The sequence below is a fragment of the Mauremys reevesii genome, linkage group 3 (assembly GCF_016161935.1).
Source record: "Mauremys reevesii isolate NIE-2019 linkage group 3, ASM1616193v1, whole genome shotgun sequence".
Lineage (NCBI taxonomy): Eukaryota > Metazoa > Chordata > Testudines > Geoemydidae > Mauremys > Mauremys reevesii.
In genome coordinates, this window is record NC_052625.1 from 3,260,001 (window position 1) to 3,287,833 (window position 27,833).

General features: G+C 63.7%; 1 protein-coding gene across 2 annotated transcripts in view; it reads right to left on the reverse strand.

Annotated features, from left to right (window-relative positions):
• Positions 1-27,833, reverse strand: part of LOC120400514 (cullin-9-like) — a 38,441-nt gene that overhangs the window by 867 nt on the left and 9,741 nt on the right. Inside the window, exons 3-29 of one of the 2 annotated variants that reach the window (XM_039529160.1) lie at positions 26,954-27,108; positions 25,945-26,463; positions 25,561-25,696; positions 22,801-22,985; positions 22,137-22,142; positions 21,193-21,559; positions 20,774-20,966; positions 19,377-19,584; positions 18,936-19,129; positions 18,555-18,766; positions 17,261-17,495; positions 15,630-15,735; positions 14,994-15,221; positions 13,346-13,436; positions 12,879-13,050; positions 12,069-12,174; positions 10,393-10,488; positions 8,949-9,124; positions 8,231-8,364; positions 7,964-8,149; positions 7,198-7,313; positions 6,322-6,504; positions 5,732-5,889; positions 5,195-5,408; positions 4,710-4,881; positions 4,146-4,294; positions 1,593-1,710 (exon numbers count right to left, since the gene is read on the reverse strand). In XM_039529160.1, the coding sequence (XP_039385094.1) occupies positions 1,593-1,710; positions 4,146-4,294; positions 4,710-4,881; positions 5,195-5,408; positions 5,732-5,889; positions 6,322-6,504; positions 7,198-7,313; positions 7,964-8,149; positions 8,231-8,364; positions 8,949-9,124; positions 10,393-10,488; positions 12,069-12,174; positions 12,879-13,050; positions 13,346-13,436; positions 14,994-15,221; positions 15,630-15,735; positions 17,261-17,495; positions 18,555-18,766; positions 18,936-19,129; positions 19,377-19,584; positions 20,774-20,966; positions 21,193-21,559; positions 22,137-22,142; positions 22,801-22,985; positions 25,561-25,696; positions 25,945-26,463; positions 26,954-27,108 (4,815 nt within the window). The remainder of the gene's footprint in view (positions 1-1,592; positions 1,711-4,145; positions 4,295-4,709; positions 4,882-5,194; positions 5,409-5,731; positions 5,890-6,321; positions 6,505-7,197; positions 7,314-7,963; positions 8,150-8,230; positions 8,365-8,948; positions 9,125-10,392; positions 10,489-12,068; positions 12,175-12,878; positions 13,051-13,345; positions 13,437-14,993; positions 15,222-15,629; positions 15,736-17,260; positions 17,496-18,554; positions 18,767-18,935; positions 19,130-19,376; positions 19,585-20,773; positions 20,967-21,192; positions 21,560-22,136; positions 22,143-22,800; positions 22,986-25,560; positions 25,697-25,944; positions 26,464-26,953; positions 27,109-27,833) is intronic. The other variant, XM_039529161.1, reaches the window with a different exon arrangement.

The following is a 27,833-nucleotide window of genomic DNA, read 5'->3' on the forward strand; positions in this document are numbered from 1 at the left end:
ACATATCCCACCCCGGCCCTGCTGGGGACCAGCTCAGCCCTCCCCACATATCCCACCCCGGCCCTGCTCCATGCCCCCACATATCCCCCGCCTGCTGGACCAGCCCAGGCCTCCACGCCCCCTCCCACATATCCCACCCCGGCCCTGCTGACCAGCCCCAGGCCTCCATGCCCACATATCCCATCCCCGGCCCTGCTGGGACCAGCTCCAGCCCCTCCATGTGCCCTCCCCACATATCCCACCCCGGCCCTGCTGGGGGACCCCCCAGGCCTCCATGTGCCCTCCCACATATCCCATCCCCGGCCCTGCTGGGACCAGCCCAGCCTCCATGCCCCCACATATCCCACCCCCGGCCCTGCTGGGGACCAGCTCCAGCCCTCCATGTGCCCTCCCACATATCCCACCCCGGCCCTGCTGGGGACCAGCCCCAGCCCCTCCATGTGCCCCCCATATCCCACCCCCGCCCTGCTGGGGACCAGCCCCAGGCCTCCATGTGCCCTCCCCACATATCCCATCCCCGGCCCTGCTGGGGACCAGCCCCAGCCCTCCATGCCCTCCCCACATATCCCACCCCGGTCCTGCTGGGGACCAGCCCCAGGCCTCCATGCCACCCTCCCCACATAGCCCATCCCCCGGCCCTGCTGGGGGACCAGCCCCAGCCCTCCATGCCCTCCCCACATATCCCACCCCCCGGTCCTGCTGGGGACCAGCCCCAGCCTCCATGCCCCCGCACATATCCCACCCCCGCCCTGCTGGGACCAGCCCCAGGCCTCCCCACATATCCCACCCCGGCCCTGCGGGGGACCAGCCCCAGCCCTCCATGCCCCCACATATCCCACCCCGGCCCTGCTGGGGACCAGCTCCAGCCCCTCCATGCCCCCCCCACATATCCCACGCCCCGGCCCTGCTGGGGGACCAGCTCCAGCCCCTCCATGCCCTCCCCATATCCCACCCCGGTCCTGCTGGGGACCAGCCCCAGGCCTCCATGCCACCCTCCCCATATCCCACCCCGGCCCTGCTGGACCAGCCCCAGCCCTCCATGCCCCCACATATCCCACCCCCAGCCCTGTTTGGGGACCAGCCCCAGGCCTCCCACATACCACCACCCCTGCCCTGCTTGGGGAGCAGCCCCAGCCTCCATGCCCCACATATCCCACCCCGGCCCTGCTGGGGACCAGCCCCAGGCCTCCATGCCCCACATATCCCACCCCGGCCCTGCTGGGGACCAGCCCAGCCTCCATGCCCCCTCCCCACATATCCCACCCCGGCCCTGCTGGGGACCAGCCCCAGCCTCCATGCCCCCACATATCCCACCCCCCCAGCCCTCCACACCCACCAGACCAGTTCTCCCTCCCCGCTCCACCAGCCCTGCTTGGAGACTGGCCCCTCCAGACGCAAACCCCCTTCCAGCTCACAGACGAGCCCCGGGCTCCCTGGCACCTGCCCTGGGCCCAGCCAACCCTCCGCACCCCTCCCCCCCCAACCAGGCCCAGCGCAGGGGCTCCAGGGCTCCATCCCCATCTGTGGTCCCCTGTTCAGGGACCACCCAGGGACAGGGCTCAACCCCCCCTGCCCGGTCCCCCCATACGCACCCCCCTGAGGCAGGCTCTGGGTCAGGATCCCGGCCTCTCCCGTCAGAGGTTTCAGCGCGTGGCTCAGCAGGACAGGAGACAGCCCCGTGGCCTGGGCCAGGGTCTCCACAGCAACTTCCTGCGGAGCAAAGGAGACAGGAAGTGAATACGCAGGGGCAGGGCCATGGCGATGGGGCGACAGCTCAGGGGGGCCATGACAGGCTACCTGGGCCAGGCATCGTGGGGCCACAGCCCAGGGGCAGGAGCAAGGGGGCGAAGTCTCTGGGGCCGTGGCATGGGGGCAAGGTCGCTGGGGCCTGTGGGGGAGGAGCCATCGGAGGGTGGGCTGGACTGGGGGGCAGAGGGGCAAAGGGGAGAGAGAGAGACCAACGATTCGTCTGGCACAAGCCACCCAGGGGACACAGCGGCTGCTTCTCAGCAGCTCCTCAGCCATAGGGGGGCACGGACCAGGGCTGTGGAGAACATAAGAACGGCCGTACTGGGTCAGACCAAAGGTCCATCCATCCCAGTATCTGTCTGCTGACAGTGGCCAATGCCAGGTGCCCCAGAGGGAGTGAACCTAACAGGCAATGATCAAGTGATCTCTCTCCTGCCATTCATCTCCACCCTCTGACGAACAGAGGCTAGGGACACCATTCCTTACCCAACCTGGCTAATAGCCACTAATAGACTTAGCCTCCATGAATTTATCCAGTTCTCTTTTAAACCCTGTTACAGTCCAGCCTTCACAGCCCCCTCAGGTAAGGAGTTCCACAAGTTGACTGTGCGCTGCGTGAAGAAGAACTTCCTTTTATTTGTTTTAAACCTGCTGCCCATTAATTTCATTTGGTGACCCCTAGTTCTTGTATTATGGGAATAAGTAAATAACTTTTCCTTATCCACTTTCTCCACATCACTCATGATTTCATACACCTCTATCATATCCCCCCTTAGTCGCCTCTTTTCCAAGCTGAAATGTCCTAGTCTCTTTAATCTCTCCTCATATGGGACCCATTCCAAGCTCCTAATCATTTTAGTTGCCCTTCTCTGAACCTTTTCTAGTGCCAGTGTATCTATTTTGAGGTGAGGAGACCACATCTGTACACAGTATTCGAGGTGTGGGCGTACCATCGATTTATATAAGAACAATAATATATTCTCAGTCTTATTCTCTATCCCCTTTTTAATGATTCCTAACATCCTGCTTGCTTTTTTGACCGCCTCTGCACACTGCGTGGACATCTTCAGAGAACTGTCCACGATGACGCCAAGATCTTTTTCCTGACTCGTTGTAGCTAAATTTGCCCCCATCATATTGTATGTATAGTTGGGGTTATTTTTTCCAATGTGCATTACTTTACATTTATCCACATTAAATTTCATTTGCCATTTTGTTGCCCAATCACTTAGTTTTGTGAGTTCTTTTGAAGTTCTTCACAGTCTGCTTTGGTCTTAACTATCTTGAGCAGTTTATTCTCATCTGCAAACTTTGCCACCTCACTGTTTATCCCTTTCTCCAGATCATTTATGAATAAATTGAATAGGATTGGGCCGAGGACTGATCCTTGGGGAACACCACTAGTTACCCCTCTCCATTCTGAGAATTTACCATTAATTCCTACCCTTTGTTCCCTGTCCTTTAACCAGTTCTCAATCCATGAAAGGACCTTCCCGTTTATCCCATGACAGCTTAATTTACGTAAGAGCCTTTGGTGAGGGACCTTGTCAAAGGCTTTCTGGAAATCTAAGTACACTATGTCCACCGGATCCCCCTTGTCCACATGTTTGTTGATCCCTTCAAAGAACTCTAATAGATTAGTAAGACATGATTTCCCTTTAGAGAAACCATGTTGACTTTTGCCCAACAATTTATGTTCTTCTAGGTGTCTGACAATTTTATTCTTTACGATTCTTTCAACTAAATTTGCCCAGTACTGACGTTAGATTTACCGGTCTGTAATTGCCGGGATCACCTCTAGAGCCCTTTTTAAATATTGGCGTTACATTAGCTAACTTCCAGTCATTGGGTACCGAAGCCGATTTAAAGGACAGGTTACAAACCCTAGTTAATAGTTCCGCAACTTCACCTTTGAGTTCTTTCAGAACTCTTGGGTGAATGCCATCGGGTCCCGGTGATTGGCTACTGTTAAGTTTATCAATTAATTTGAAAACCTCCTCTAGTGACACTTCAATCTGTGACAGTTCCTCATATTTGTCACCTACAAAAGCCAGCTCAGGTTTAGGAATCTCCCTAACATCCTCAGCCGTGAAGACTGAAGCAAAGAATTCATTTAGCTTCTCCGCAATGACTTTATCGACTTTAAGCGCTCCTTTTGTATCTCAATTGTCCAGGGGCCCCACTGGTTGTTTAGCAGCCTTCCTGCTTCTGATGGGAAGAGAGTCCGTGAGCTTGGGGGTGGCGGGAGGGACGAGGGAAGGGGGGTGTCTGCCCAAGGGGGGAGGACAGACCGGATGAGCTGGGGGGAAGGCGCTCTCTCTCTCTCTGCTGCAAGGACAGGAGCAGCTGGTGCCCATTTGCGGGGTCCCACCCCCCAGAGGGAGCGGGGCTCCCACCTGGGCGCTGTTGAAGCCCAGCAGGATGTACATCTGCAGGGTGGAGACGTGCAGGGTGGTGCTGCCCGCGAACTGCAGCTCCGCGTGGCCCAGCCACGTCCACTGCAGGCGCCGCGGCTTCGTGTGCTCCAGGCCAAACCGGTTCTGACCTGCAAGAGACGCGGCCAGTCCCAGCAGAGCCACCAGAGCGCCGGGCCCACAGGGTCCCTGAGCCAGCCGGGGCTGCCCTGCCCCGCCCCGCCCCCAGCCACACGCCCCCAGGCGGGGCTGGAGCTCACCCCACTGCTCGGCCTAGCCCCGTTCCCTCCCTGCCCCGGTGCCCCCTCTCCAGTCACAGCCCCCCCCACCCCGTGTTCCCTCCCTGTCACACGCTCCCGCCCCAGCCACACGCCCCAGGCAGGGCTGGAGCTCACCCCACTGCTCGGCCTAGCCCCGTTCCCTCCCTCCCCCAGTGCCCCCTCTCCAGTCACAGGCCCCCCCCGGGTTCCCTCCCCTGTCACACGCCGCTCCCCGCCACCACCATGGGGCACAGTGACCGCCCCCCAGCCCCGCCCCCAGCCTCACTGTTGGTGTAGAAGTCGGCGAACCGCGCCAAGTAGCCCCCGAGGGGCTGCGGGAAACACCTGCTGGGATCCTCCAGGTAGCAGAGCGGGGAGATGGTCCAGCAGCGCGGGGACAGGGCCAGCACCTTCACCTCCGGCTCCTCCGCCGGCTCGGCCGGCTCCTCCTCCATCGCCTGGGGACGGGAGCAGGGGGCCAGGGGTCAGGATCCCGCCAGGGGCTTGTCTGCAGCCCCTCCGGGGGAGGGAGGGGGCACGGCGCAGACCCCACCCCGCCGGGGAAGGGAGGGGGCACGGTGCAGACCCTGCCCCGCCCCCAAGGAAGGGAGGGGGCACAGTGCAGACCCCACCCCGCTGGGGAAGGGAGGGGGCACAGTGCAGACCCCACCCCGCCGGGGAAGGGAGGGGGCACAGTGCAGACCCTGCCCCGCCCCCCAAGGAAGGGAGGGGGCACGGCGCAGACCCCCCCCCTCCCCGCCGGGTTCTCACCCCGTCCTCCTGGCCCGCGTCCAGCTCCAGCAGGCACTTGTCGAGCTGCTGCAGCTGGAAGAGGTGGAATTGCTGCTGCAGCTCCTCCGACGCGCTCAGGCTCCTCAGCATCTGCTGGGGGAAGCGATTGGGGAAGCAGAGCCCGATCTGCTCGACGACGGCCCGTTCCAGCCACACGTTCCCCTGGGCCAGGAGCCGGTCGCCCAGGTAATACCTGCAACGGCAGCCGGCGTCAGGGCGGAGCCAGAGCCACCCCCAATTCCATCCCGGACCCCCCCATCCACGCCTTTGCCATGGCCTGGAGCAGGGCGGCCCGGCCGGCCGGCAGCTGGCACGCGCTGTGGAGCCCGCGGCCTGGCCTGACCCCCCAGCTGTCCCCCTGCAACCCACGGCTGGGCACACAGGCTCGGGGCTGGTGGCCAGGGTCCGGCTGGACTGTGGGGAGCACCCAAGACAAGCCAGGCACCAGCAGCCGCTGACGCGATGGGCCCAAGCCACAGCCCAGGCCGGGCGGGGGGCACGGCTGGGGCCCCTCACCGGTAGAAGTGCTCGAAGGTGTTGGCGAGCTCCAGGCCGGAGAGGAAGAGGATGGGCTCCAGGCTCCGCTGCAGCCGGTGCAGCGACTCCACGTTGGCCGCGTCCGTCTGGCTCTCCTGGATCCGCTGGTCGATGTAGCGAGCGAACTGCTCGCTCACCTGCGGGGAGAGCGCCAGCTGCCAGGGGGCCTTCTCGGGGCGGCTCCCCACGGCAGGGAGTCCCCACGGCAGCTCAGGGGATGCCCACACGATGGGGGGCTCTGGGGGAGGGAACAGTCCTGCAGAGGGGTCGGTCTCCGGAGAGGGGGAGGGGCCACTCCCTAGGAGCTGGGGTCATTCCCAGGGGTCACCCCACATGGAGCCAGGGAGGCAGAATGGGGGAGAGGCTCCGGGCGCGTCTGGGCGCTGGGCAAGGGGGAGACCCCCACGCACCTGGGACCCCTCAGACCCCGGAGGGCAGCCAGGAGCGTGGCTGGGCGGAGCCGACGCCGGGGGCGCAGCAGCCTCTAGCCTGGCGGGCTGGCAGCAGGCCGCCCAGCCTGGAAGCTCTGCTGGGGCCCAGGCTCGTGCCCCCCGCAGCCCCCCACTCACGTGCATGGCCGTCAGGAAGGAGAGCTGCAGCAGGCCCCCGGAGAAGCCCTGCCGCAGGGCCAGCGCGAAGGCCGTCTGCTGCCCGAACAGCTCCTCCATGGCGCTGCGCAGGCCCAGGTAGAGGCGGCAGTACCGCTCCACGAAGTCCGGCCCCTGCCACGCCGACTCCAGGAACCGCTTCACCTGTGCGGGGGCGGGCGGCACACGGTTACGGGGGGGGAGGGGACAGGTGGCTGTGGGGAGGGGGAACGGTGACAGGTGTGGGGAGGGCCCGGGGGGATGGGCTGGCCAGCCCCAGGGGGGTACAGGGTGGGCCGTGCGTGGGGACGGCCCTGAAGGTGGGGAGGGTCGCAGGGGGACAGGATGGGCCAGGCGTGGGTGGGGCCCTCCGCATCTAGTGTCCCTGGGCCTGGGGCAGGAGCCGCAGAGACAGAGGTGGATGGGGGCCCTGCTACCCCCACGCAGGGTGGGGAGGGGGATGGGCAGCAGATACACACACAGCACAACACCCCCATCGCCTGCCCACTGCACCATGCCCACCCCCCACACCCACCTGCTGCTGCACCACTCCCCCTCCCCCACACCCACCTGCTGCTGCACCACTCCCCCTCCCCCGCACACACCTGCTGCACCACCCCTCCCGCACAAACCTGCTGCACCACGCCCCCTCCCCCGCACAAACCTGCTGCACCACGGCCCCTCCCCCACGCACACCTGCTGTTGCACCACGCCCCCTCCCCCGCGCACACCTGCTGCTGCACCACGCCCCCTCCCCCACGCACACCTGCTGCTGCACCGCGCCTCCCCGCACACACCTGCTGCTGCACCACGCCCCGCACACACCAGCTGCTGCACCATGCCCCCCCCCGCACCCACCTGCTGCTGCACCACGCCCCTCCAGCACTCCGTAATCCCCATCATGCTGCTGGGCTTCTTCCCCGACACCTTGGCGGCCCCAGAGCTCGTCTCCTTGTTCTTCCCGTTCTTCCCGTCTGCCAAGGGGCCGGCGTGAGCAGCCCCAGCGCTACCCCCCTCCCCGACCCCACAGCCGCCTGTGGGGCGAGGGCAGGGCCCGACCCTCCCAGCGCTCCCCTGGGGAGGGCAGCTCGCTGGCAATCGGCAGGGGTGGCCGGGAGCCGGATGGGCCCGGCTGAGCCCCACACGGTCACTGGGGTGGGGGGGGGGGCAGGGCCAAGCCTGGAGCTCGGGGCGGGTTGGAGCCAGCCAGCCCCAGGCACCCCGGGACGGTGGAGTAGCCACGCCCGGCCGGGCCCCTGCCCCCTACAACAGGGCTGCCTTTGCAGAGGGGCGTCTGGCACCTGCCAGCTCTGCCTGTGGGCACCAGACCCACAGCTCTGTCTCCTCCCGCCCGGCCCCAGGGCCTTGAGGACCAGCCTCTGCTGCGCCAGGCCCAGGGGCTGCCCACCCGCCCGCCCCGCAGAGCGCGCTCCCACGGCCCCCCGCCTGCGGGCATCGGGCACACACAGGGTCGCGCCCAGCTCAGCGCCAGTGCCCGTGCAAAAGGCAGCCCGGAGAGCCCGTACCCGTAGGGACCCCTCTCCCCACTCAGCACCCCAGGGCCTCCTCCCCCAGCCCCACCCTGGCACCAGCCCCAACGCCCGGCAGGGGGAGGGGCCCTTACTGGCTTTGACCGGGGCTCTCAGCTCCTCGGGCTCCGGGCTGCCGGGGTCCACGTGCACCAGCAGGTGGCTCAGGCGCCGCACGCGGGAGTTGAAGATGGTGGCGCGGCTCTTGGCGCGTCGGCCCGTCTCCAGGTTCTCCAGGTACTCGCTCAGGAGCCAGGCCAGGGGGCTGACGCCGCTGGGATCTGCAAGGCCAGAGGGGGAGGCTGAGCCGTCGGGCCGGGCGGGCTGGGGGCAGCAGGGAGCCGGGCAGGGGGAACCGGTACCTGGGCTGGTGATGCTCTGCACCAAGGGATTGATTAGGGCCTCCCAGCAGGTCCTGCCCAGAGCCTGGGCCGCCTCGTCATCGGGAAGGAAGCGATCGGCGAACACCTGCTCGTGCCGCAGGGCACAGTTCAGCCTGCAGCAGCAGAGACACCCGCGCCAGTCACTGGTGGGGCCCTGGGGCCTTGCCAGCACGTGGGGGGCAGATCCTGGGTACAGACACACACAGGGCAGGGCACTGCCAGGGACCCCGGTGAGTGCTGGGGGGGGGACCCCGGGTACAGACACACACGAGCCAGGGCACTGCCGGGGGCTCTGCTCAGCGCTGGGGGACCCCAGGTACAGACACACACAGGACAGGGCACTGCCAGGGACCCCGGTGAGTGCTGGGGGGGGGACCCCGGGTACAGACACACACAGGGCAGGGCACTGCCGGGGGCTCTGCTCAGGGCTGGGGGGACCCCGGGTACAGACACACACGGGGCAGGGCACTGCCAGGAGCGCTGGGGGGACCCCGGGTACAGACACACACGGGGCAGGGCACTGCTGGGGGCTCTGCTCAGCTCTGGGGGGACGCCGGGTACAGACACACGGGGCAGGGCACTGCCAGGGGCTCTGCTCAGCTCTGGGGGGACGCCGGGTACAGACACACACGGGGCAGGGCACTGCCCGGGGCTCTGCTCAGCTCAGCGCTGCGGGGACCCTGGGTACAGGCCTCACCGGTTGAAGAGCTGCAGCAGCTGCATGCGCTCGTCCGCGATCTCCTGGCACCACGTGTGCGCCTGGGTGGTGTAGAACAGGTACGTGCGCCGGCACAGCTGCTCCTTGAAGATCGGCCAGAAGGTGGGCTTGGGCCCCAGGATCTCGATGCCACGCACACGCGTGTCAATGCCACCCTGCACAGGGCACAAACCTCCCCGGTTAGACACGGGCCCGCCAGGCCGAGCGACTCCCCGCGGGGCGCCCCTGGGCCAGGCCTCTCGCTGCCCGTAGAGGCCCTGCGGGGGGCGAGGGAGGCCAGGGCCCGGCTCGGCCGCACACAGGGACGGGGGGGTGACGTTTTATGGAAATATGCTTATGAGTGCGACTGTGATGTGACTGGAATAGGCTGTATGCAAACGGTCTCTTGTAAGGTATCAGAACAAAGCTTATAACCTACTGAATATGATCCTCCTCCGTGTACGCATGGAGCATTCCTGGATCTGAAGCCAGAAATATGAAGTATAACTCTGAGGTCCTGTTGTAATTATGCAAAGTGGGGGCCATTAATGGTGGTTTAGAATCGTGATGGCTCCCAGTGACTAGGACAGTCAGCTGTAAATGGTTTATTTACCTGTGTACATGTGGGTGAGCCCATGGGGAATGGAGACTGGGGGTCTTACAGTGACAAGTGACCATGTCACATGATACTGGAATCCATCTTGAATCTGGTACTTTTCCATTTAGGAGGAGGGGTGGGGACCCAGAGACAAAGGATTCCCACCTTGTGCCAAAGCTACAAGAGGGGGTGGAGCAGGACAAGGAGCTGCCAGTCAGGAGAAAGCCCCTGCTGACCACCCGAGATGTCTGCTGGGACCAACAAGGACTGGAGCAGACTAGGAAGGAGTCTAGCCTGTGAAAGAAGCTTATTGGAACATCTCTGAGGGTGAGATATAACCTGCAATCAGTTTCTTAGTGTATTAGGTTTTTGCTTGGTGACTTTGTTCTGTCTGTTATTACTTGAAACCACTTCAATCCTACTTTGTACACTTAATAAAATCACTTTTGTTTATTAATAAACCCAGAGTAAGTGATGAATCCCTGGGGGAGCAAACAGCTGTGCATGTGTCTCTATCAGGGTTATACAGGGCAGACAATTGATAAGTTTACCCTACACAAGTTTTATGGGGAGTAAAACGGATTTATTTGGGGTTTCCCCATTGGGGTCTGGGTGCTGGAGACAGGGAACCTGCTGAGCTGTTTTCAGTTAAGTCTGTAGCTTTGGGGGCGTGGCCCAGACCCTGGGTTGGGTTGCAGCAGGCTGGCGTGCCTGGCTCTACAAGGCAGGGCTCTGGAGTCCCAGGCTGGCAGGGAAAACGGGCCCAGAGGGAATTCAGCACATCAGGTGACAGTCCCAAGGGGGTCCCTGTGAGCGAACCTGTCGGGGGCCCGCCAGCGCACCCACCTGCTGGCAGCGCTTGATCTTGATCTGGATGATGGGCCAGAAGCGGGTCAGGTTCTCCAGGAGGATCACTCTGCTGGCCGAGGGCATGACGTTCACCTGGGGGGGCAGGGAGAGCCGCAAGCCGTCAGGACACAGAGACCCCGCCCCGCCCAGCCCCCAGAGCTACGTGGAGCGAAGCCGTGGGGTTAGCGGCGTGCAGGAACACGGGCCCCACAGGGATGGGGCAAGGAGACGACCAGCAGCTGGGACGTAAGTGGCCTCCCAGTAGGGACGGGACTAGCCAGCAAAGCCTCCGCCGCTCCGTCAGGCAGCCCCAGGGCCCCTCCCAGCCACACCTGGGGAGATCACAGAAACCACGGCTCTGCTGGAGCAGTCAGACGCGCCAGACCTCTCCACCGCTCCCTGCCGCTCCCTCCCAGCAGGGCCACCGGGAGACCAGCCCCTGGGAGCTCCACCGCGCTCAGGAGCTGCCGTCAAGCCACCGGGAGCGGCCACAGAGACCAGAGCCGATGGGGATGCAGGGGTGCCGCCGGGCACGGGAACTGGCCGACAGCCACACCCCAGTGGCCCATGCGAGTGAGACGCAGATCTCCCGGCGTACCCCTCGGGCTCCCAGCCCAGCGTCACACCCTGCTCCCAGTGCCCAGTAACCGATCCTGCGCCGTCCGCACGCAGCCAGCCGAGCAGGTTCCCAGCACCGCCAGCCCCAGATCAGGCCCATCCACTGGGTTTGGAGCTGGGGGGGGGTCCCAATTTCCAGCTTTTCTCTGCAGCGGGGGGGCTGGAGCCTCACTCGGGAAGTCACAGGCGGGATTCTCATGGAATCACCTGGCCCCAGGAGCTGCGGCTTTAAGGAAGAGCCCAGCCGTGCCGAGAGCTGGTGCCAGCACCATCACTGTAAGCAAAGGCCCAGCGCTCCGCACACCCAGCCGGCCGCCGGCACCGATGTACATGCTGCTCCCAGTAGGAACGCGCCGGCCGGCCTGTCTGCCCCGCCCACCCCCACGCCTCTCCCCAGTGACCTCTGGGACTCAGCGCTGCCTCGGCTCCTCTCGGTCCCTCCTCTGCTCTATGGCCACCGTGCAGCGGAGACCCTAGCACAACCCAAGCTAGGCACACGGCCTGGCCCGGCCAGACAGAGGTTTCCCAGGGCAGCTCACTCGGGCATGGGCCAGGCGGGGACCAGGTCTGGGGAAGCAGAGGGCGGGAGGGCGGCAGGGTCTCGCAGCAGGAAGGGGAGCCGCTGGGACAAGGCAGGGGGTGCCAGGCCTGCACGGGGCGGACGAGGAGCAGGACAGGAGGGGAAGCCGGGACTTGGCCACTGGGGGGTCTTGCCCCTCCCCCTGGAGCAGCTGCTCCTGGCCAGCGTTGGAGACGGACCCTGAGCCCGGGGCCCTGTCCTGCTCCTGCCCGCCTAGGAGAGGCTGGTGACGTGCCCGCCAGGACAGAGCCTACAGGCCTGGGGCTGGCGACTCCCTGCACCTCGGCTGCTGCCTGCCCCAATTCCAAGGCAGTCGTGCCCCCGCCGGCCTGGGCCGGGCTGCCCCAGCTCCATGCTGACCAGCAGAGGGGGGCGCTGGCAGGTGGGAAGCTCTCAGCCTGTGCCCGCCCTGCTAGGGAGCCCCACCCCCTGCAGCGCCCCCTCTCCTGTCCGGGACGGCCTGGCCCACACTCACCGTATTGAGCTCGGTGCTGATGCTGGCCGGGTTCTCTCCTCCCATGACCACGATCCGGGCCGGCATGTAGCTGGAATCCTCGCTGGCCACCAGCAGGCTCATCTGCCTGCAGCCGGGGAGAGCCACAGCGTCGGCACCGGCCCATTTCTGGGCTGTGCTCCAGGCCTGAGCCTACGGTGCCTGTCCCGAGGGGCACGTCCGCCCGCGGGCTCACAACCCCCCATGGCCGCCGGTCCTAACGGGAGCCCCTGAGCCCCTGGCCCCAGCTCCTGGGGCTGCACCTGGCGCTGCAGTGCTCTGGGCCCGCAGTGCCGACAGCCATCCCAGCAGGGCGTATGGCGCCCGGGGACACAGACAAGGTCCCTCCATGGCTGGCTCCTGGGAAGGGAACCCACCCCAGCCAGGGAACCAGCATGTGCAGCCCCTCTGTGCCACCTCGGGCACCCTGCCCCCCCTCACCAAATTGTTACCTGGGCCCAACTCCCCCCCAACCACCTGATCCCTTCCCCAGCCCCGGGACAGCATGGGCAGCCAGCCACCCCCCTTCCCCTCTGATCCCACCCCACTCCTGGGACACCCTGGGTGGGTAGCCACCCCCCCTTCCTCTGGTCCCACCCCATCCCTGGGACACCCTGGGCAGCCAGACACCCCTGCCCACCTGATCCACCCCATCCCTGGGACACCCTGGGCAGCCAGCCCCCCTACACCTGATCCCACCCCCATCCCCAGGACATGCTCTTTGCCACCCGGCACACACAGCCATACCACCCCCCCGGGGCCGAGTACCCACAGCCCCCTCCCCACACACACCTGACCACCACGCCGCGGTGCATGTAGATGTTGATGTAGTGCGAGCCGGTGCTGCCGTTGGACTCCCAGTAGGTCTTGGGGTTCCTGTCCGTCAGCTTGTTGGCTCGGTGGGAGTTCGAGGAAACCTCCAGCTTCTCCCAGCACTTGTCCTCCTTCACTTCCACGCTGGAGCCTGCAGGGAGAGGGGAGGGACAGCTCAGTGGTTTGAGCATTGGCCTGCTAAACCCACGGTTGTGAGTTCAATCCTTGAGGGAGCCACTTAGGGATCTGGGGCAAAAAAATTGGTCCTGCTAGTGAAGGCAGGGGGCTGGACTCAATGACCTTTCAAGGTCCCTTCCAGTTCTAGGAGATTGGTAGATCTCCAATTATTATTTTTCTTTTTATTTTATAGGTAGAGGGGACAGCACTGAAGGGAGCTGGGGGGCAGCTGGGGCAGAGAGGCCGCGGGCGACCTCCCCAGCACTGACCCTGGCAGAGGTTGCGCAGGAAGACGTCGAAGAAGGGGATGTTGATGGGCTGGTGACTCCGTCTATGCTCCTCAATCTGACCCAGCACCATCTGGAAGAGAGGGGGGCGCAAAGCGTCAATGGGGGGAGGGACCTGGCAGCCCTCCCCCACTGCCCGATCGCTGGACCCTGGGCAGCAACCAGCCCCCGAGGAACTCAGCCCCACAGGTGGGGAGGGGGGAACTGAGTCCAGAGAGAGCCTCTGCCCCATGGCCACTCCCCCCACTTCACACACCATCACCCCCTCCCTGCCCACACCCTTCCAGAGACCACCAACCCCTCTCCCCGCCTGCAGACCACTCCCTGGTCACCCCTTCCAGAGACCACCAACCTCTGTGACACCCGTACCCCATGTTCACCACTTGTATATGGTTATATTTTGTACAAAGTACGCCTTGTGAGGGATCATTTGAAAATTCATAAACCGCAGAATATCATTGTCCTGTTAAGATGTGTGTAGCAACAGTGTGTGTAAAGCTATGAGATGTTACTGCATGATTGTTACTGAAATACGGTGCCATTTTGGGTAACGCCCACAAACTAATTGTTCAGAGACAAAGACACCCTAGCACGCCAGCAAAGTACCAAAGTACTAAATCAGACATTCACCAGCTGGGGGGGAGGGGAGGGGAACAAGTCACAATTCATCAGGAGGGCAGTTTGGAGCTCACGTACACAACAGCACGGCCCGACCCCAGGACCCAGCAAGGATTTTTCCAGCACAAAGGGCAGGAGTATAAGAAAGGAGGAAAATGTCCCTGGCCACCCCTCTCCTCTGTCCATCTCTCTGCTCATGACGACGACGATGCACAAGGAGTTGAACAAAGGGGGGAGAGGTCCCAGGCTGGGAAAAGACGCAGCCTGTGAAATGTGCTGCAGTTGCTGGGGAGAAAAACTCCTTCTTATGCTTTGAAACCTACTAGTTTGTATTCCTGTTGTGCCCAGTTCTGCCTGTTCCGCCTTCCCGCCTGCGGTCACTCCAAACCCCCCCTCTCTGGGTAACAGACTTGTTTCATGGCTCTATCCAAACCCGTGTGTTGACTGACGTGTTTGGGAAACCTCTGCTTGAGACAACAAAGGCTGGCGCATGATCCCTCCCAGAGCTGGAATGAGGAGCGAGGAGCTTACGCTGCCCGGGAGGGTTCGGCGCAGTGCGGGAGGCACATTTCTGGGGAGCAAGGCTGGGGCGGGGGCTCTGCGGGTGTCGCCCTGTACGTAATTCATGGACGGCTGGGCACAGCTGGCAGTGACGACGTGCTGGGGGCTGGGAGTGAGCAGAGCAGGGACGGGCTGCTGTTCCCAGCAGGGTAACAGGCATCCCAGGCAGGAGAGCTAAGGGGACCCAGCAGTCCAGGCTGCACCCTGGGGAAAGTCCCCCCCTCCCTCCCTCCCTCCCGCCAGGCCACCAACCCCTCCCCACAGACAGACAGACAACCTGCCCTCCTCCCTCCAGAGACAGCCTGGGACCCCCGGCTGGTCGCGCCCCGGCATGCTGCAGAGGTTCCACCCACCCAGCGGGCAGGCCGCCCCAGGCGGTGGGGGGAGGTCTCCCCCATGGCAGAGCCCCCGGTCACCTGGGCGGGGTCAGGACGCCCTCCCCACTCCTCACCTGGATGCAGCCGGCCAGGATGCTGGTCGTCAGCTTCTGATAGAGGCTGGCGTATTTCTCACAGTCGGTCACCAGGTCCCGCAGCTCCGACCCCAGCAGCAGGTTGGAGTTGTGCTTGTCCAGGGCTTTGGACAGGGCCTCCTTGGTGCCCAGGCGGCACATCACCACGGCACAGTCCTTGTTGGTGGTGGCCAGGCGGTGGAGGAAGCGAACGAACTCCTGCACGACCTGCAGAGGGAGCAGCGCGGCCTGGGGGTTGGGGCACCGGCCTGGGGGCCAGGAGACCTGCTTCTAGTCCCACCCCTGCCCCTGCCCTGCTCTCCCTGGGCCAGTGGCCCCCGCCCGCCTGGTCTATGGGGAGCGCAGCTCCCTGGGGCGGGGCGGGGCGGCTCGCAGCTCCTGCGGTGCCCGGGCTGGAGTCTGACAGAGCAGAGACAGGCCCCAGCCCTGGCCGGGGGCGCTGGGTAAAGGGCCACAGGCCCAGCTTCCCCGGGACAGGCCTGGCGCAGATCAGGGCTGTTAGCAGCCAGGGCACCGGGCAGAGACTTCGCCAGCGATTCCTGCCACGAGCCCGTAACGGGCTGAGCCAGGAGCCCCTCCCTGCCCCCGGCCTCCCCACCCCCCCCGGCCCCTCACCTCCCGCTCGGTGCTGGGGGCGCTCATGGAGGACAGACAGGGCTCGATGCTCTCGTGCCAGGGCAGCGCCTCCTCCTGGTAACTGTCCAGGAGCTTGTTCAAAATCCTGCGCAAGAGACGGGGAAGGTGGGGCCTGAGGGGAGAGGCCAGCGGCTGCCAGTGCCCCGATCCCCCGTGTGCCCGGCCCTCTGGCTGCACGGGCCACGCTCACCCCATGACAGACCCCCCACCCTCACCCCATCCCTCCCCACTGCCTGGGGGCAGCCCTAACTGCCAGCCCACCCCCTCACCTCGGGAAACCCCAACCGACCACACACACACCCCGCCTCAGGACAGCCCCAACCAACCCTGACCCCCCAAAACAGCCACCCCCACCCCCACCAACCCTGACCCCAAAACAGCCACCCCACCCCCAGCACAGCCCCAACCCACCTGACCCCAAAACAGCCACCCCAGCCCCAGACAGCCCCAACCAACCCTGACCCCCAAAACAGCCTCCCCACCCCCTCTAACCCTGACCCCAAAACAGCCACCCCACCCCAGACAGCCCCAACCAACCCTGACCCCAAAACAGCCACCCTCACCCCCAGCACAACCCCAACCAACCCTGACCCCAAAACAGCCACCCCAGCCCCAGACAGCCCCAACCAACCCTGACCCCAAACAGCCACCCCAGCCCCAGGAGAGCCCCAACCAACCCTGACCCCCAAAACAGCCACCCCACCCCAGACAGCCCCAACCAACCCTGACCCCAAAACAGCCACCCCACCCTCACCCCAACCAACCCTGAGCCCCCAAAACAGCCACCCCACCCCCACCCCAACCAACCCTGAGCCCCAAAACAGCCACCCCACCCCAGCACAACCAACCCTGAGCCCCCAAAACAGCCACCCCACCCCAGCACAACCCCAACCCACCCTGACCCCAAACAGCCACCCCAGGCCCAGACAGCCCCAACCAACCCTGACCCCCAAAACAGCCACCCCAGCCCCAGACAGCCCCAACCAACCTGACCCTCAAAACAGCCACCTCACCCCACCCCAGCCCCAACCAACCCTGACCCCCAAAACAGCCACCCCACCCCAGACAGCCCCAACCAACCCTGACCCCCAAAACAGCCACGCCCACCCCAGACAGCCCCAACCAACTCTGACCCCAAAACAGACACCCCCAGCACAACCCCAGCCCCAACCAACCCTGACACCCCAAAACAGCCACCCCCAGCCCCAGGAGAGCCCCAACCAACCCTGACCCCCCAATACAGCCACCCCCAGCCCCAGGAGAGCCCCAACCAGACAGGCCCCTGCACTGGCTCCCATTCCAACCTGGGACATCCCAGCCACACACTCGTAGTCCAACCCACCGATCCCCGGCCGCCCCCGTCCCCTACTGTCACCGGAGGCTCCTGGCCCCCTCCTCCCCACCAGTGTCACAAGGATCCCCACCCCTCCCCACCAGTGTCACCCGAAGATCCCCAGCCAAGGTCCCCCTCCCCCGGTGTCACCTGAGGATCCCCAGCCTCCTCCTCACCCCCACAGTGTCACCCCAGGATTCCTGGGCCCCTCCTCCCCCCAGTGTCACCGAGGACCCCCCCCCCGTGTCACCAGGGACCCGGCGCGCCCCACACTCACCGGAGGGTCCCCAGCTGCACGGCCTTCTCGGCCCCCAGCTGCTCCAGGCTGCGCAGCAGCAGCAGGAAGTGCTGGGGGTCCCGCAGGGCCGCGGCCCCCTCGCACTCGGGCCCGGCCTCGTCGCAGAGGCAGCGTTCCAGGGCCAGCACCAGCTCCTTGGAGAGGCTGCCCTCCTGCAGGCGGCCCAGCAGCGTCTGCACGTCCACGTCCTTCAGCTCCAGGGCTGAGCCCGCCTCTGCCACAGGGAGAGAGCCGTGGGGCCGGGGCCGGGCACTGCACACCGCCGGCTGCACGCTCGCAGGCAGTGTGGGGCTGAGCCCGCCTCTGCCACAGGGAGAGAGCCGTGGGGCCAGGCACTGCACACCGCCGGCTGCACGCTCGCAGGCAGTGTGGGGCTGAGCCCGCCTCTGCCACAGGGAGAGAGCCGTGGGGCCAGGCACTGCACACCGCCGGCTGCACGCTCGCAGGCAGTGTGGGGCTGAGCCCACCTCTGCCACAGGGAGAGAGCCGTGGGGCCGGGCACTGCACGCTGCCGGCTGAACGCTCGCAGGCAGTGTGGGGCTGAGCCCGCCTCTGCCACAGGGAGAGAGCCGTGGGGCCGGGCACTGCACACTGCTGGCTGCACACTCGCAAGCAGTGTGGGGCTGAGCCCGCCTCTGCCACAGGGAGAGAGCTGTGGGGCCGGGCCAGGCACTGCACGCCGCCGGCTGCACGCTCGCAGGCAGTGTGGGGCTGGGGGTGCCAGGTGCTCTGAACCCCGTCTTCGGGCTCTCAGATGGGACTGGAGGGGGGGCAAGGGGCTCCGTACCTGCCATTCCCAAGCTCGCAGGCAGGGGCTGCGGGGGGGGGCTGGGGGCATGGGGCTCTGTACCTGCCATCCCCAGGCTTGTCGGCGGGACTGGGCAGGGGCTGCAGGGTGGATGGGGGTGGCATGGGGTGCTGTACCTGCCATCCCCAGGCTCTCAGACAGGGGCTGGGTGGAGTGGGGGGAGCTGTGTATGTGGGGCAGCACTGCGTAGGAGCCGTCCTCAGGCTCGTAGGCGGGGGCAGGGTGGGAGGGGCAGGGGGCTCTGCCGTCTCCACATCCTCAGACAGGGGCTGTTGCGGGGGTGGGGGGGCTCCGTACCTGCCGTCCCCACATCCTCAGACAGGGGCTGTCGCGGGGGTGGGGGGGCTCCGTACCTGCCATCCCCACATCCTCAGACAGGGGCTGTCGCGGGGGTGGGGGGGCTCTGTACCTGCCGTCCCCACATCCTCAGACAGGGGCTGTCGCGGGGGTGGGGGGGCTCCGTACCTGCCGTGTCCAGGTTCACGGGGAGCTTGTGCTCCGCCAGGCGGCTGAGCGCGATCTGGGCCAGCGTCTCGTTGGCGTGGCCCTGGCCCCCCTGGCAGCAGCTCTGCAGGGCCGAGGGGACGTCACAGCTCACCAGCTGCTCGGCCAGGCCCCGGTGGCTGTCGATCAGCAGGCCGGCCACCAGCAGGCCGTTCTGCACGGCCGACGAGGCCCTGCGGGACAGAGCGCCAGGGTGAGCGCCCGTGGGCACCAGCCGCTGCTCCTCCCCGGGGGGGCTGTGGGGCGACGGCCCCCCTGCCAGCAAGGGCCCCCCCCAGCCAGACACCCCCCAGAGCCTCCAGGGAGCTGCCCCCCAGAAACGACCCCGCTCAGCCCCCATACCCAGCGGTGCCCTGCATGGTGCGGATGGCGGCAGGCAGGGCGCAGAGCAGGCTGTCCGAGTCCTTGCTGGAGGCGGAGCCGATGCTGGCGAAGATCTCCCACATCATCGGGGCATCGGCGTGGTTCAGGGGATAGGGCTTCTCGCTGGCACCCACCAGCTCGCAGGTCCCGGCGCCCACCAGCACCTTCAGAGCCTGGGAGGCCAAGGGAGCCGGTCAGGGAGGAGAGCTGGCAGCGCCAGCCCCGGGCCCAGAACACGAGGCTGCCCAGTGCATCCTGGCATCCCCCTGGGATCCCGCCACTGGCCACCCCATCCTGCCCTCTCCCACGCAGGATCCCGGCATGTCCCCACCTGAGCCCACTACAGCCACCACCTCCCCCGGAAGCCGCACTTCTCCCCCCGAGAGATGCCCGGCCCCGCGGCTGCCGGCGCACACTCACCGCCAGGCCGGCCTGCTGGACCAGCGCCGAGGGGGCGTACTCCTGCATGCAGGCCAGCACGGCACGCACCCCGCCCTCCGTGGCAAAGAGCACGCGCCAGTCGTACTTGGCCATCAGCACGCAGAGCAGGCGGAGCGCCAGCACCACCAGCAGCTTCTCCTTCACCTGGTTGGTCAGCAGCTCCACCAGCATCTTCACCAGCTTCTCCCTGCGGGGAGCAACGGCGGGCAGGTGAGGAGCCGGGCTTGGGCAACCGGGGACTGACCTGCTGCGTGGCTCCAGGTCAGCTCTGGCCCAGAAACCAGATCCCCGGGCCCTCTACGGGCCTCCCACCCCTCCTGGCCCCACCGCATCCCCCACTCCCCAACCCTCACAGAAGCCCCAGCAGGGCAGCCAGGTTTGATTTCCAGCTATCCCTGGGAGTTTCTTCCAGCTCATCACCCTCCCTGGTAAACATCTGGGCCTTACGCCTCACAGGCATGTGTCTGGCTTCAGCTCTGCCCATCTCTGCTAGACTAACGGGCCCGTTAGCACTAGTGTTTTCTCCCCAGAAAGGTCCTTGCGCATCCTGATCGTCACCCCTTGGTCGGCCGGTGTCCGCACTTGGTACAGGGCTACCGGACAGGGGTCAGAAACGAGCTGCAAACACCCAGGGCTGGAAAACCTGCCTCACAACAAGCGACTAAAGCAGCTGGATCCAGGCAGCTCCTCGGCCGAAGGGGGAGGAGATCTGCTCGCAGTCTGTAGGCACCTGCCTGGGGAGAACCCTGCTGACACGGGGGCTGTTCGATCCAGCAGACAGAGGTGGAAGGAGAACCACAGCAAAGTTCAAACGGGAAATCAGAGACCTGTTTACCAGGGAGGGTGACCGGCCATGGGACCAGCTTCCCAGGGATGGGGCAGGTCTTCCACGGCTTGTGGTCGCTACGCTGGGAGGGGCCATCTGCCCAAAGCCCATCACCTACTGGGCTCCATGGGCCACTAACCCAGGAGACTTCAGTCCCAGGCAGGAGTGACGGGGTGACGCTCTCTGGCCTGCGCGATGCACAGGATCAGCCCAGCCAATCACAATGGTCCCTGCCGGCCGTACAATCGGTGACATGGATCTGTTGCCCCCCCACCCCCACCCCCCTTTGTACGTTGCTGTAGCCAGACCGTAAGGTTCTGGAGCCAGGATCGTGAGCACAGCCCAGGCGCCCAGCCCTGACTGGCACCCCCTGGCACTGCTCTAATAGAAACCTCACCCACGGGTAATGCCCGCGCCAGAGACAGACACCCGCCACCAGCCGGCCCCTGCAGACAGGAGCAGCTGGGTTTCCTGCCCCGTCTCCCCAGGGAGGCACTGGCCGGCCATCTCCAGGTCTGGGCACGCTCAGAGGACCCACCAGAGAACTGACCTGATGGTGAGTCCCCCCTCGGGTTTGATGACCTGCCGCTCTCGTCCGGCCTCCTCCTCCAGGGTCTTGATAATGAACCTGAGCCCAGCTAGCTGCAGCCCCACCTCGGAGCTGGACCTCTGGATCAGTTCCACCACCTCTGCAATCCTCTCCAAGGAGCTCTTCTTCCCCGACCCCTTCACGCTGCACAACACTGGCCAGGACCAAAACACCCATCAACCCGCGGCTGCCCCACGAGCCCTCCAGCCAGCCCCTCCCCGCGGCGCTTCCCCACCCCCCTGGATCGCCCCTCTGCCCCACCCCAAGCCAGTCGCTGGGTCTCCCCTGCCCAGACCCCCCTTGGCCTACAGGGTCCTTCTTTAGCTACAGCCCAGCACCCAGCACTGCCGCGTGCAGCTCCCTCCCCGGCCAGCACGTACCCTTGGCTTTCTCCTCCGCCATCTCCGGGCAGGGCAGCCCCTCCGCTCGCAGCAGCTCGCTGAACAGCTGGCAGTCGGATTTCTCCGGGGGGGCCGGGGCGGGGGCAGGCACTCTGGCGATGGGAGGGTCTTTCTTTGGTTTCTTGGACACCAGGGATTCGGCGCACTCCGAGGGGGCTGAGTCCAGCCCCAGGCCGCCTGGCTGAGCCCCCCCTGGGCGGAGGAAGTACTTGCTGTAGACATGGGAGCTGTGCAGGTCACTCAGGGTGCAGCCCTGGCACTGCTTGCTCAGCACCCGCAGCACTTTCTGGGCCAGCTCCACCGGTACCGACAGCTGGATCAGGGCTTCTTCAGCCAGCTCCGACAGCTGGAAATGCAGGGCCTGGGTTAATGCTCAGCAGGCCGATGTCCCCAGGCCAGCCAGAACCGACCCAGAATGGGCTAGTCCAACCGGGATGTCCCTAGACCAGCCAGAACCAACCCAACCCTGGGCTAGTCCAACCGGGATATCCCCAGGCCAGCCAGAACCGACCCCACACCAGGACGTCCCCAGGCCAGCCAGAACTGAACTCACACCGGGTTAGTCCAACTGGGACGTCCCCAGGCCAGCCAGAACCAGACAAGCCCAATTCTCGTCCTACAATCAACGTCCCAGTGACTGCTGACAGCACCGCCCCATGCCTGTGGGGAGTCTGTTGGACACAGTTTCTTTAACAGCTGGTCTCTTCTTTCGTTCTCCTCCCTCTGTTCCACCCGCAGTCCTTGGTCCCCGCTCCTCACCTGCCCCCTCACCATCCCCACTTACTCCCCCGGTTCAATCTCCCCTCCCAGTCTGCTCCGCTCTTCCCAAGGCTCCCAAGTTCCCCGTTCCACTCCATCCCTGCCTCCACCCACAGTTCCTCTGTGCTGCTCATCCCATTCCCAGTATGTCAGCCCCCAATGACCTGCTCCTCTCAGTTCCCCTCTCCTCTGGTCACAGTCCTACACCATGCCTGTCCCAGGGTCTACGAAAGCCTCCCAGAACACGGGAGCTGAAGGAGGAGCTGGACAGGGTGCACTAGCCATCCAGGACGAGGACAGGCCAGAGAGCGATCAGGTTAGAAGTTCTCAGGGCTGCAGGCCAGGGAAGCAGATGTAACAGCTGAGTCCATCACCTCCAGAACCCAGCTCGGAGCACGCTCAAAGCACGGGTCTGGGAATGGATGAGCAGCCCAGTGGCAGGACTGCAGAGGGGCTACTCCTCACAGACACCACCACTAACCTCAGGGCAAGAGAAGTCTGTGTGTTCACTGCCTGCTTAAAGGCACAGAAAGAGACGCCAGCGAGACCTTCTTTACCAGAGTAGAAGGAGAGTTTGGGGAGCAAATCCAAACTGCTGCTGTGAGTTCAGGGCCCAAGAGGGGGATGGTGGGGTACCCAGCAGCACTGAGGGGCTGCTAGCAGGAAGCCCTGGGACAAATAACTCCTGTGCCAATAGGGCTTTCCTCTCCAGCCTGCCCCCCGGGAATAAACTGCACGTACATGCTCTGTGACATGGGTACCCTGCAGCGGCGGAAGGAAAGCTGGGCCTAGCTGCTGTCTGATCTCCCCAGTCCCGTCTCCCTTTACCTCCTGGTGCTGCCGGATGAGCTGGGCGACCTCCTGCTGCTCGTGGGGGTCTAGCTTCTTCACGAAGAAGAGCAGCTCCCACCACTCGGCCCAGCTCAGGGCCTTGGAGTCCTCGCTCAGCCGGTCCGTCAGGTAGGGCAGGGAGTACAGCCCCCCAAGGGGCTTGCAGTAAAACGTCTGGGTCACTGCAGGGGGCACAGCAAGGCAGAGACACAAACCCTGAGCACCTCAGCAGGACAGTTACGCTGCTGCAGAGCCATCTGAGCCAGGAGGAGACAGCTGGCCTGGGCCACTCAGGCAGCCAAGGGCGTTTGGACCCTATAGGCTGGAAGCATGAGGTAGCGATCAAAAGGTAAGGGAGGTGTCATTTGATTCACAGAAGTCAGCAGCAGCAGCATCACTTCAAATAAATGAATAAGATATATGGAGCTATACCAATCTCCTAGAACTGGAAGGGACCCCGAAAGGTCATCGAGTCCAGCCCCTGCCTTCACTAGCAGGACCAAGTACTGATTTTGCCCCAGATCCCTAAGTGGCCCCCTCAAGGATTGAACTCACAACCCTGGGTTTAGCAGGCCAATGCTCAAACCACTGAGCTATCCCTCCCCACTACAGTATCACCCTCTGCAGGGAGGAGGTGGGAAGGGGGACTCTGTGTCCCACCAGCTCCACGTCCTCCAGTTGGTGGGAATTTTGACAATACAGTGTCATCAGAAATGGGTCTCGTTGGGACGATTCGAAGCTCTTTCCCCCACAGACACAATGGTTCCAAACATGGCAAACCTAGAGCAATTATGTAGATGTACAGTCAGACGCAAGTGGGTATTCACCCATGAAAGCTCATGCTCCAATACGTCTGTTAGTCTATAAGGTGCCACAGGACTCTGTCGCTTTTTAGTCGAGAAAATGTTTCAAAATCACCTTTTGTTAATTAGACTTTAACCCAGGAATGCACGGCTACATAAAAAGAAAAGCCATGGATCTCGGCTAATCCTAGAGAAATTAGCCTTGACACGTAGGACTGAAAACATTTCTTCCTCAAAGTCATCCCCGGTCTCTGCTAGACGTGTCACTGACACCGCATTCACATCTCCAGCCAAGGCAGGCTGTTGGCCAAACGCTGTAAGGTGGCGAACCTGCAGTCTGTGAACGTGAGCATTTGTTTACCTAAGGGACTGATTCAGGAGCACATGTTATTTCACACAGAACGGGTGTGATCAGTCCATCCTCCGAGACCCAGCCATTCCCGATAAGGGAGGGTAGTTTTGAATGCATTCTGCTGTTCCAGAACCTGTCCAGTGCTCGATAACTGGCCCTCTTGATAGCAGGTATAAATGCACCCTGCGGCGGTGGCAGTTCTTCTCTGTTTGTTTGCTTCTTGGAAAACACTTCTCCTTTCGTCCACGTTCTCCACCAGCTTTTTCCATTGCGCGCCCTCGCCCCAGCTCCCACTGGCCGTCTCGCTCCGGAGGCCAGCATTCTGTGCTGCTGTATCACAGCTAGCTGGTGCTAGGCCAGGGTCAGGGTTACTACATACGGTGTCACCGAGCGTTCTCTTTAACCAGCTCCTCACAGATGCAGCTACTCTTCGGTACTCTGTCTCCCCACTGATGCCTAAAAATTATCAAGACCAAATGAAAACCCAGGGTTTTGAAATAAGTGGCTCTGGGATTGGAATCAGGTCCGTTATGTGCGGTATGGCACGTAACTACGCGTATACCGTTCGCAGACGGATTCCAGTGATTGCTGGTTGGATGCTGATGTCTTAACCAGTCCCTCGTTACAACTTTCGGCATAGCAAGCAGAGCTGCTAATAATACCACGGAGCTGCTCTGCTCTGCCGATGACGGCACACTCCCCTGAAGCACTCCTTCCGCTCCCAGGCATTTGGAACATTAACAAAGGGAATCCGACCTGCGTTCTGAGCACTGACGGACGACACAACACGGCCAGTTCTGGGCCACACTTTAACTTTGCAAGGAGTCGACACGCCCGCACTAAAGTGTAACTAAAAACCGGTGATTTTTAAATGTTCTCGACTATACACTACATCATTGTTCTAGGTTGGTCATGCCTGAGCCCACTGTGTTGGAGGGGAAGGACTTTTGAGAGATCCCCAACTCGACTCATTTCCAATGACACTGTGTTATCAGAATTTCCACCGACTGGAGGACCAGGAGCTGGGAGCCGGGAGGCAGAGAGCCCCTCCCCCTGCCACACCACAGAGGGTCACATCATTGAAATGATGATTCTGTCAATTTTTACAAATCAAATGACACCTCCCTGGCTTTCCTACCATTCACATGCCCACAGAATTACCCCTGCGCCCAGACACCTAGACAGGTTTGTCTCCAGGCAGCGGAGTGTGTATGCGGCCCCCCTCCCAGCCGTATCTCCTTCTTCCTTCGGGGTGTGGGAGGAGGGGAGCGGTGCACACTCCCTGGGCAGAGAGGGATGGAAGACTTGCTGGGAGGGGACCCCACTGAAATGGGGGATGGGTGCAGAACCTTAATTCCCTTCCTCATGTGACCTGCTCCCCAAAGAGCAGGCTGCCAGCACAAATGCGTGTCTCCAGAGAGGTGTCCACACGGCCCCAGCACTGGGCGCCTCCCCAGGGTTTTGGGGTGTCATCACTGCACCCTGTGGGGCAAGGCAGTGCCCCTCTCGCTAGATGTGGGAACAGGGGCACAGAAGACACGCACTTGCCCAAGGTCATTCACCAGGCCTGTGGCAGAGCCCAGCACAGCAGCAAGCACTCACCAGTGGTCAGTTTCAGGTTCTCCGTCAGGCTGGACACCTTCTCCTGGGCCTCCCGCTCCGCCTGGCCAGACGAACTGACAATCTCCACCATGTGCCAGTGCACCCAGTAGGTGCGGCCCAGCGCCTGCCAATAAACCTGGGGGGAGCCCCGCAAACCGGTTACTGAGGGCAGCTTGCCCACAACCCAGGCGGAGCAGCCGGGCCCACCAAACCCCTCAAGCCAGCAGGGAAGCCCAAGGCCTCCTCCGGCACCAGCAGCACTCTCCAAACCCACCCAGGGACAGGGCGCAGCCAGGCACCAAGGAGCTTCAGGCCGAGGGCTCCCCCAGACCCCGGGCAGGTGCCCGCAGCCTGGCCGCGCGCCCCCGCTGCCAGCAGGCGTACCTGGACGGGCGGCGTGCCGTCGTTGCTCTGGCGGAACTCGCCCTCGTCCCCAGCGCTGACCTGCTCGTAGTCCTCCAGCATGCGCACCCGCATGCCCCGCACCAAGTTCCCCTGCACGTACTCCACGTAGCTGCTGCGGCTCGGGAAGGCAGAGCGTGTCTTGAAGGCACTGGCTTCTTTCTGGGGCGGGGAGGAGGCCACCTGGACGGCGGCGCAGGCGGGAGCCTTGGGCTGGAAGATGGAGCGGACGACCCGCGGCTGCCCCTCCTGCAGGGACAGCAGCTCCATCCTCTGGCTGCGGTCCCAGCCCATCACCCGCACCAGCTCGGAGATGAGATTGGCCATGGCCATGCTGAACTCAAACTCCCGCAGCAGGCGGCTCCTCTCCCCGACGTGAGCGCAGGGCACGGCGCAGTCCTGCCGCTCCCCGCCCAGCTCCGTGCTGCTGTTGAGCTTGTCCACGAGAGAGGTGACGCACAGATAGCGCTTCACCAGCGAGAACAGCAGCTTCCCGGGGATCTGCAACAGACACGGTGTCAGAGCCACGGTACGAGAGCTCCCCACCCACCCCCCTGCCTGCCCACCTGTCCTGGAGCATCGCTACTCACCCTCAACAGACCTCCGCCACCCTGCCCACCCTGAGCCATCCCTCCCCTCCCCCATCCCTAACAGGCCTCTGGGCCAACCCTCCCCCCAACCTCCCCGTCCTGCCCACCCTGAGCCAACCCTCCCCCATCCTCCCCACCCTGAGCCAACCCTCCCCTCCCCCATCCCTAACAGGCCTCTGGGCCAACCCACCCCCAACCTACCCACCCTGAGCCTACCCTCCCCCAACCACCCCCGGTCATGCCCACCCAGAGCCAAACCTCCCCTCCCCAATAGGCCTCTGAGCTCTCTCTCCTGTCACCACACCGTCCATCTCCATACCAGACAGGTCTCCAAGCCCCCCGCCCAGTGAAACCCCCTGCTCCTGTGCCCCTCCCCCCGAGCTAGCCAGCCCTGCGGGTACCTGGGGCAGGTGGATCCCCTCGAAGGACATGCAGTGCTCTTCAGAGGACGTGGTCTCTGCAAACAGCTCCAGGAGGGTGTAGCGACTGTCGAAGTCCATGTGCTGCTCAATGCCGTCCTGCTGGCTCAGGGACAGGAGAACGTAGGCCCGACTCCCTGCAGCAGCGACACACACCAGCTGAGTGCTTTCCCTCCCAGCTGCCCCTCAGGAGCATCTCAATCTTCCCAGCACCCGCGCCCTGTCCTCTCTCCATTTCTCCCGGCCCCTCGGCGGAAGCTCCTGGAGAGGAAAGGGCTGGGATCCCAGAGACGTTTCTCAGATGCACCCAACCTGCAGGGTCTCTGGCTCGACCCATATTTCACTGTCTCAAAACCCAGTGCTGCTCATACTGCCCAGGGGAGGAGAGCAGGGCAGCTCCTGGGGAGACAACAGCCCGAGTCTGCAGTATGGCCCCCTCAGAACAGGGGGCTCATGTACAAAGCCAAGGAGGCACCACTGTAGACACCAGCTGCCATCCCCAAGACACCCCTGTTCCATTCCAGCTACAGATTGGCCTGAGCTGGGCTGGCCAGGCGAGTGAGACGCTGGCAGACCATGGGCCAGCTCATGCCAAGGCCCAGCCTCACTGAACACTGACGAATACGGAGCTGGAGACCGGTCTGACTCACCTGCGGATTAGCCTTGTTAAGATAAATATTAGAGTTGTAATGATGTGTGTGATGCTTAGACCTTCTGAATCCTGTAGGATGCTGCGTGTATTGATTTCACTTGCAATCTCTGTAGCCCGTGGTGTGACGTTGTATCGAGTAAAAAGCAACAAAGAGTCCTGTGGCCCCTTATACTAACAGATGTATTGGAGCATGAGCTAGGACTCTTTGTT